This window comes from Copadichromis virginalis, linkage group LG5 (genome assembly GCF_057382275.1).
Source record: "Copadichromis virginalis isolate Kocher_CV1m ecotype Utaka linkage group LG5, C_Virginalis_male_GT1.1, whole genome shotgun sequence".
NCBI classification, from domain to species: domain Eukaryota; kingdom Metazoa; phylum Chordata; class Actinopteri; order Cichliformes; family Cichlidae; genus Copadichromis; species Copadichromis virginalis.
Window position 1 is genome coordinate 38,022,299 of NC_140622.1, and position 9,292 is coordinate 38,031,590.

The 9,292-nt window shown below is 40.8% G+C and overlaps 1 protein-coding gene across 1 annotated transcript in view; it reads left to right on the forward strand.

Moving 5' to 3' along the window:
* The window catches only part of kif5ab (kinesin family member 5A, b), a 69,781-nt gene extending 60,744 nt beyond the window's left edge, over window positions 1–9,037 (forward strand). The window contains exons 24-29 of the mRNA XM_085457685.1: window positions 2,082–2,298; window positions 3,568–3,883; window positions 5,302–5,363; window positions 7,544–7,571; window positions 7,969–8,051; window positions 8,977–9,037. Of these exons, the coding sequence (XP_085313811.1) occupies window positions 2,082–2,298; window positions 3,568–3,883; window positions 5,302–5,363; window positions 7,544–7,571; window positions 7,969–8,038 (693 nt within the window). The 3' untranslated portion in view covers window positions 8,039–8,051; window positions 8,977–9,037. The remainder of the gene's footprint in view (window positions 1–2,081; window positions 2,299–3,567; window positions 3,884–5,301; window positions 5,364–7,543; window positions 7,572–7,968; window positions 8,052–8,976) is intronic.
* The last annotated feature ends 255 nt before the right edge of the window (window positions 9,038–9,292 follow it).

Here is a 9,292-nt window from a genome sequence, read left to right on the forward strand (position 1 = left end):
TCATAAACATACGCACACACCTCATATTTTTAATATTCCTAAATGGACTACCGCCGTGGACTAAGTGTTGGATGTGCTGAATGTTCTGCAGGCTGGCAGATTGGTGAAAGCTGCAGTGCAGCAGTTTGTCAGGCAGAAAACCAATCCTAAAGTGGCTGCTGGGAGACTCCATCCCATCCACCACCTGCTGATACTGTGGGAATGGAAGGTGAAAGTCATGGTCATAAATCAGCAGTAAAGTGATAATGCTTGCAAATGGGCAGTGGCCACTACACCAAAGCTGCAAGTTTCTCTGCCGCTGCACAGATTTAATCATCTCTGTCTGTCCGTCAACTGTAAAAACTGAGCAATCATCACTAAACTATCTCGCCAGCAAACAAACTAACGCCAACAAGCCACAGGTGAATATCCCAAACACATCAATGCTTTGGCTGCTAGATAACTTTGCCCATTGTGAAAAAATCTCAGCTATAGTGCTCATTATCTCTGCAGGGTATGGATTAGTTTGCATGATCACACAGAAGCAGACCGTCAGTGTTTAGGTGCTCACTTATTAACTTTTGCGTTTAGAGGAAACATGCAGCATGAGGCAGATTTAAATCATTGCATCCTCGTGTTGATTTAGCTTCATAAATAATAACTTCAGAAATATAGGCACATTATAATATTAACTGACAAGTGCAGATATGGATTTTCTAGGCCAAGGCTGATATATATGAATATTTAATACAAGGTATGGCCACCTCTGGAATGATGCAAGAAGCCACCTGTCTGTGCATGGACTGCACAGGTGTCTGGATCAGTTATCAGGAGCTGCTCTCTGTTCCTGGTTGAGTACAGTGGCATCGACCCTCCATGTCCCAGTTGTGTTTTTTAGGAGTCACACTGAGACTAAATGCTTGGACGGGGAATTTCTGGATATATACTACTGATCCAGAAAGACCTGCAGTACTCTGGCAGTGTGGGGTCAGACAATATCCTGCTGAAAGTGCTGCAGGGGTGGGGTGCTACTATAAGAACGGCACAACTGCAAGTTAGAGCAACTCGTCTCGGTATTACTGTTCATGCACATTTTCACCAAGTGAAAATCAGATCACAGATTGCCTCATGTGTCATGGACATCCAAAGATCCAACAACAGCTCCAACACTCATATCAGCATCTAGCAACTATGTTCCTTTAAATATACCCAGTTTAAAAGATCCATTACACCCATGGATTTAATACATGTTTAGGGAAATCATAATGATGATTATCATAATGTCACGCAACTGTTTACAGCATCTGCTCATCAAAGCTGCACAATATTCAAGAGGATTGTGAGTCTATTCTTCCCTTCTATGCTTAGGCTAATTCATATTCTCATGATGTTTTGAGGCTCTGCTGAGATCTGAGGTGTAGAGGAACAGCTGCCATGCTGGTCCCCTCTAAAATACCTTGAAACATTCATTGATTCATTTTTCTGTTTGTGTTCAGGCCCATTATTTTAATTCAAAACAGAAACTTAAATGGAGATGATTCAACAGAGTTGTCCTACTTTTTCCCGGTCGTAGATTTCTGATAGACTGGCTCTGTGTTCAGGAGAGTTCAGACTGAAGTAGTGCTCTTTACAACACTGGTGCAATTGTGGGCTGTCTCTTCCTGGTACAATTTTCAGGTTACACTTGATGTTTCTCTGTTCCACCCCACTGCACCCATTTGACCCTAACTGATCTGAAATGGACGTTATGGTCACACACTTCCTATGCTCCACTTTTTGTACTCTGCACTATATTCTTAGTAAAAAAAAATTCTTAGATTGCAAAACATATGAGCAACTCTTTGGGGAGGCAATGGTTCAGGAAGTAAAATGGGTCATCTACCAATTAGCAGCCAGTGGACTGATCCCCTGCTCCTTTAGTCTGCTTATAAAGTATCCTTGGGCAAGATACTGAACCCTGAGCTGCCCTGGTGCATTCATCAGAGTGTGAGTGTGTGAGAGTGGAGGCCTGTAGCAAGAAAGTGCTTTGAATCATAGAAAATGTATAACTGTCTTTCTGTAGTTATAGCTTGTTTTTTGCACATGTCGGATTTGTGTTACAGCTGGTACGTGACAATGCAGATCTGCGCTGTGAGCTTCCAAAACTGGAGAAACGTCTTCGGTCTACAGCTGAGCGAGTTAAGGCGCTCGAGGGTGCGCTGAAGGAGGCAAAAGAAGGAGCCATGAAGGACCGCCATCGCTACCAACAGGAAGTGGAGCGAATCAAAGATGTGATGAGGGCCCGCGCTCCCTTCCGCCGACCCCATGCTGCGCTCATCGGTAACGTATACAAGTTGCTCACAGATTTAAAATAACAGCCGCAGTCTGCTAGAAATTACATGACAGTGCTGCATGTGTCATTTCTGTAAAAGCTTTGCGATTGCTTTAACACTGCAGTATCTTTTAATCTGTAGGTAGCTGTAAAATGCATCCAATCATTTAGTCTGCAGCAAATTCACAGCCACTGCATCGTTTCATAACAGTTCAGAGACACATATGAAAGCTGTTTCTCAGTAATTGGGCAGCACAGCACCTGAAAAACATTGAATTTAAATCAACCGATTCATCAGAACATGTCGGTTAATCCACTCAAATGTGGTAAATCTAAAAGTCAGTCTAATTTTCTTTTTATGATGTGATGTATAAGCCCCAAATTCAACAATAAAATAAGGAGGGAAAATGCATGCAAAGCCCATGCCACTTCCTTTGGCTGCACTGTAGGAAGGATATAGTATGTATATCCTCTCCAGCACTACATGTGTGATGTTGTACATGTAGACACCGTTGTGCGTTTCATCTCCCTCCCATCAGATCGCTTCCTTTGTAATGCAGCATGTGAGAAAAATCGTTCAGCATCGTGCAGCCATTCTTTTCACGTCCCTGTTGAGATTTTCCCACAAGCAGCATCCATTGTGTGCTTTGCCCTCTCTGCTCTACTCATCTGTTGTCTCCTTCCTACATTCCTCTTAACATATCACCACATTTTCACAACCTGCATGATCGAGCTGATGCCCTTTTCTTCCTCTTCCAATCTTGTTTCATATTCAGGAAGCAAACATGCATGTAACTGAATTCTCCTGCTGTGGAACGCACAGATATGCAAAGGACTGTTTACGTTGCACCGAAATGAGAAAAGAATTTACTTAAACAAAACAAAAAGCTGTCGAGAGAGTTTTTGCATGAAAGAATGTAACAGTTGGTGGAACATTGGGCTTCTAAGGATTTACGCGGTAGGCATATTCTCCTGAAAGAAATGCGAAACATTAGAATAACAGTGTAATTCAGTCTGATCACTAGCTTGCTACTTCAACTCAGATGCATGTGCTGCTGTAATGAGAAAATGAGCTATTGATTTAAATGAGCGCTTTCAGCATAATGATTTTCATTCGAGGATTAAAGCACAGCAAACAAGACTATCTGTGATATTTCGCTTTACATTAATATATTTTCAGTGTTGGGCTTTAAGCATCCTGTAGGGCAAATTAAATATGTCTGGCTTTAATGGATGAGTGAATCAATCAATACATTGTTCTCTGTTATCACTTACAGCCAAGCCTGTACGCCCTGGCCACTACCCAGTCTGCTCTCCCACCAACCCCTTCTTTATCCGAGGCTTCAGCGATCAGCCCATTGCCTTCTGCAACGCTGTTTTCCACAACAGGAACCAAGCAGCCCCTGCTGCTGCTGCTGCTGCTCCTGCTGCTACCTCTGCTCCTTCCTCTCCTATATCTGTTTCTCCTACTTCTCCCTCAACACCAGAGAGTGAGCCCAGGCTACCTGAGTCCAACTCCAATCAGAACAGCCCTGCCAAACACCTCGACTTCCAAAATAATGATGCACATGACAGCAATGTTCAAAACAATATGTGAGTAAAACAGCTGTTTTGGCGATTTTAGTCACTTTTTGTGGTTCTTACCATATTTCACCTTCTTGACTTTAATTAATAATCGGTATAATATAACTTTAACTAAGCCACACTTTCTGGCTCTCTCTGGTTTTATATGAGATCGTAATGAGGGGCAATACCTGTATGCCACTTAATGTTGTCTGGAACTTTCTTGAGTTTGCGTCAAGAGTGTTTACTAACCTTTTTATCTGACCCACAGACCAGTCAGACTTACAAAAAAGCTTCTTTCTCAATGTCTTTCATTTGAGTCATTTAGTGACTGATATCACCAGTTAATCCAATATGTTTACATAATAATTGGGTTTGTACTGTTAGCCTGCACTTTGTCCTTATTTTCTATTTTATTTATAATCTTTTAATCCATTAGGATTAACTCAGTGAATTAGGTTGTTTGAATGGATTTGTTTATCCTTACTCCTGCCTAAACATTTCCAACATGTATTTGCCTTTTGAACATTATTTAGCTTTTTTAAATCTCTGCCTTATTCGTGTCTTTAACATAACTTGATTGATTGTAAAAGTTGAGCTGTTCTTCGTAGCCATAGTTGGCTTTCTTATTTATTTCATTATGGTTTCAACTGCTGTCTCCAGTCAAGGATGACGTTTGTCTCTTAGTTAGAGTGATGTGAAAACCCTTCACATTTTGATACATGCCAATACTATCAATGAGGTAAACAGTTTGAAAGTCAATTTTTGATATGACCACCGTTCCTCTTTGACAGAGCCTGAAGCCTCTTAGGCAGCTTTCTTGTGATTTCTGTAAGTTGTCTTCAGGAATAGTTTACCAGACTTCTTGAGGAACATTCAAAGCCTTTCTTTGGATGTTTCTGCCTTTTGTTCCTTTTGCTGTTAAGGTGACCCACACTTCATTAATGTTGCTGTCCAGGCTCGGGGGGGCCAGTCGATGACTGATTTATTGGTTCATTGTGTGTTTTTCTCTCTTTTTTAAAATATCCATGTATGCTTTTTTTTTTATTTCAAATCACTGTCGCGCTGAAAAACAAAACTGACTGAAAATGGAGAAAAAGAGACTAATGTCCAAAAGAATATTGTTTGAAAGACTTTCAGACAAGCTGTGGACCTGTTGCTCAGGATAACTCGACCTGATATCATGTAACAGACACACTGGTGCATGCTTTGCCACGATACTTGGGCTAAGACCTTTGCACAGTACTACAAATGAGTTCTGTCTGTTGCTGTTCTAAATGCATATAGTCTGCACTCTGCTTGTGAAGCAGTCAAAAGTCTTCAAGTTCATAAAGTTTTCATGTTTACTTCAGCTGTTTCATGTAATGAAAAGTCTCGATTATAGCTCGAGATTTTAAAAGATCACTTTCACGTAATGTTGACACGTGCTTGTGTTTCTGCTGTTTCAGGCCTCCGGCTGAATCAGAAAGCCAAGCAGACAACGCTTCTGAAATACTCGATTCAGAAAACGGTGAGCCCTGTTCAGATAAAGCCTGTAAAAAGTAATGAGAATTTTTATAATCGCAATCAGCAGAGGTAAATGGATTTATTTTTATGACTGTTTTTTTAAGTGATTGTCATTATGCCATCATATAAACCATTAGGTTTGAATGTTGCTTTATATACTCTTCCAGATTGCTGGCTGTTAAAGCAGTGATTGCCCTGCTGCTGTCATAAACCTTTCTTTTTGTTCATATTACGTTTGTGTAATGAAGTTGTAGTCAGTAGATTTAACTCTCACTCTGAGCCAGTGGGAAGTGAAGTCAGGGATTTCTTCTCCTTCTGCATAGAGTGATATTAGCAGGATACAGATGATCGTTTTTGTAAAACTTCATTGAAAAATGTGCAGTGAACTGCTCCCGCTGCTCGAGGTTTTTGTTTGAGGCAAAAGCTTTTTGTGTCTGTGGGTGTGTGTGAGTGTGCGCGCTTGTCTGCACCCGTCGGCGACAGACTCTGGAGGAGATGGATTAGGCTTGCTGTGTCATTACTCAGATAGAGACAGGTAACTGACAGACAGGCTGCGACGCCCACCTCAGCTTCTGACCCAGTGATGACAGTTGTTGAGTTGTGTAACAACACCACACCTCTTTGATTCTCAAGGAATATCAATAAAAGTCAGAAACAGGGTTTGTGCCAATAAATCAGTCTGCTGCTACAATATGAGCTTTTAATTAAATATCACAGATCACTACTGATTTTCACTACCTGTTTGAACCCTTAAAGGATTTAATCAGGCTTAGTTCAAGTCTGGTTTCCCATTATTATTTCTTCTGTCAACAATGCTGTGGAAGAAATGTCAATATTTTGCTCTTTTTGTCTGTAAATTTCTGATTTTTTCAGCTGTTTTTTATTCATTCAGATTTATTTCTTATTTTCCTTCATACTAGGCAAACGTCTACTGTAATTATCATGTAATCAGACTTTTGAAGCCATATTTCTTCTGGTTCATCACTACTTTTTACCGTTGCTATTCTCAGTGTCATGAATTTCAGTGAGTTATGAAGAAATGCACATCTCAAAGATCAGCAGCCTCTTATTTCTTATTTATAGCATGTTTAAATTTAACATTCACAGTTACAGTGTCTACATGTGCAACATCACACATGACAGGATAAGGATTTTTATTAACTGTCACAATATTTTTTTCTACTTAAGGGATTAAACTGAACAGGCCTCATAATCCAGTCAAGCGTGAGGTCCCATGATTGCATCCATCTCATCAAATTGTGCACAAATTAAATAAAGTTGCTTCTGTGCATAACAATGGATAAATCCACAGAGGCTTGCTAAAAACTGAGAAGCAACTGAAGTGTCTTGTTATGTTTTGTCAATACGTTATCATGCAGAAAGGCCAAGTGGATGTTTGGTGAAATGAATCTCTGTCACAGTAATTCAGGTAGAATGCCAGCCTCCGAGGGTTGAGTTAATAGAGTCGCTGCTGGGGCTGAATTCAGTTCATCAGGTTCTGCAGGATATAAAAATGATCCAGGAACCAGTATTAAAACCAGACCCAATTTCCCAAGAAAGTGTTGTTGGTTTTCTGCTAATAAAAGTCCTTGGGATGGTTGTACTTTAATGCAAGGACACCTTAGATGGGAAACACGAGGCACTTATGGTCAAATGGCAGTGTTTGCCACTGTTTATTGGTCATTCGTTCAAGCAACATTAAATGTGTTTATGTCCTGTAGAGATGTTACACAATGAAAACTCTTCAGGTGCAGGTGAAAGTTACAAAACCTATAAGTGACAGTCAGTATTTGTGTTACCATGGCATCAGTCTTTCTGGTAACTTTAATGTGTTAGTAGAAAATAACCTAATGACCCTGCCCGTAATCATTCCCTAAGCATGAAGCTTTGGGCAGCTAAACCTGTGCTGGTGCTGCTTTTCCATCATTGCCTTACTGATGGGGTTGCCAAATCAGTAAAGTGCTTGTAAAATGTGTTAGTCATTCAAATGTGAGATATTGGCGTCTAATACAATACATTATGCAGCTGCTTGTTCCAAGGCCGTCTAACTTCACTTTCACATTAGGCTGTTTTAATTGAACTTACGTGTCTGTTACAAACCCACTTTTCCTCCCTCACTTCACACGCCACCAACCTTGTCACTGTGCACCTGCCTGCCTCCTTATGCACTCTTTCTGTCCACAGGAAACACCACAGATATCAATGACAACAGGTAAGACCTGAGCACTCTTTTGAAATAACGGCAAAGCACCTGCTGGTGTCTGTCGCTGACTTACTGGAGGGTAGAAATATTGGTTGTAATTAGCTGTCTTTTAATTTCAGTGACTAATTAAGTTAATGCAGCTAGTAGCAGTAAATAATGGTAGAAGCATACATCACAAACTGTGCTGCCACATTTGTCTTGCACACACTGATCACACTTCTGTTCGTAGAATGAGGACTGTAAAAGCATTGATTTGACTCTTTCTGCCATTTCTTTCTGCATCACTGCTGCCCCCTTGTTGCTGTCACTGCTACTGCTGCTGCTGCTGCTGTGGATGATGCTGCAACGACATGTGGTTCTGCTCTATCTGTCTTAGCATGTGTCTGAATGTGAATTCTGTATCCAGAACTGATGTGTGTGACAATCAGGACCCAGCTAAACTCTACAGTCTGCAGCCAGAGGCTTCAGCCAGCTAATAGTCCTGAGCAGGTAAGAAAGCAGAATGGGGAAGCTATTTATGGAGAAGATACACTATTAACAATTCATAACCATTCAAATTGGTCATTATTTATAATGGTTATGAATTCTGGTTGTAGGAGTACGCTGTGAATTTCTCGCCAAGAGCCCCAACAGACTAGAATCAGCACTGACAGATTTGGTAGTAGGATGCATAGAAGCGTGTTAGATAATGCCTGAGAATGGACATTTTCCTCAGTTCATCGTGCTGTAGTAAAATGCGATTACAATTGATGTATTGGGTCATGAGGTCTTATGAATCAGCACTATTTCTTTAAGGCTGCTTGGCTTCAGCTCTTTGGTGCTTTGTGGGCAGCTGTAACAATGTGAGAAACCTGGGTGAGTTTTTATTTTAAGAGTGTGAGACACTTTGCACAAAAATACCTAACAGACATGATCTGTATGCACCATCCTTTAAAAATACTTCCTTTAAAAATACTTCACTGTTGACAGTGAATTGACCTTATTTAGGAATGCATATTTAATTTAAACTGCAATCATGTTAAGACTAATAATGTCCAATATGCTATATATTCCTCCACTCTAAGTAATGCAATGAAGATGAGGGGACGTTATTCTAACTTTTCAAGTCCTTTCAGCTGGAGTAAAGTTTGCAAGCGAGTAAATACAAGTCTTCCACAAAGCTGCTGAATTTTATGTGCTGTTAAATCTAAATCGTGCCCCAGAGTACACTGTGCAGTTCTCAAATAAAAGTAACTCCTTAGTAAAGACACCAGGTATAAAATGACTCGAGACATGTTCCTTCTGGCATTGATGGCATGACTCACTGGCTGCTGTCTCCTGTTTTCTGCAATCCTTTGCTTTCACCATTTCTCTCAAATGTATCTGTCGCTCTTATTCACTATTTCTGTCTATGTCTGTCTCTCTCTCTCTCCAGGCAGACGTTTTTTCTGAGGCCTCTGTAAATCTGCATGCAGCTGATCACTGTCCTCCCAGACTCCCCTTCCTCTCGCATCCTCCTCACCTGCTGTAAACAGACCTCCTGTGTCTTTTTTAGGCACCCTGCTTGTTTTCTTCGATCCTTTCTCGTTTCTGTATTATGACTTGTGGGGTGTAACAGTTTGACAAGCACTGCATCTCAAATGCCTGACCTGGCAACCTACACCTGTGATGCTGCTGCACCCCCTCCCCCATGACTTGAAATATGAAGGGACCACAAATAGAAAGGTGGGGAAGAGAAAGTGCCGTGTGGT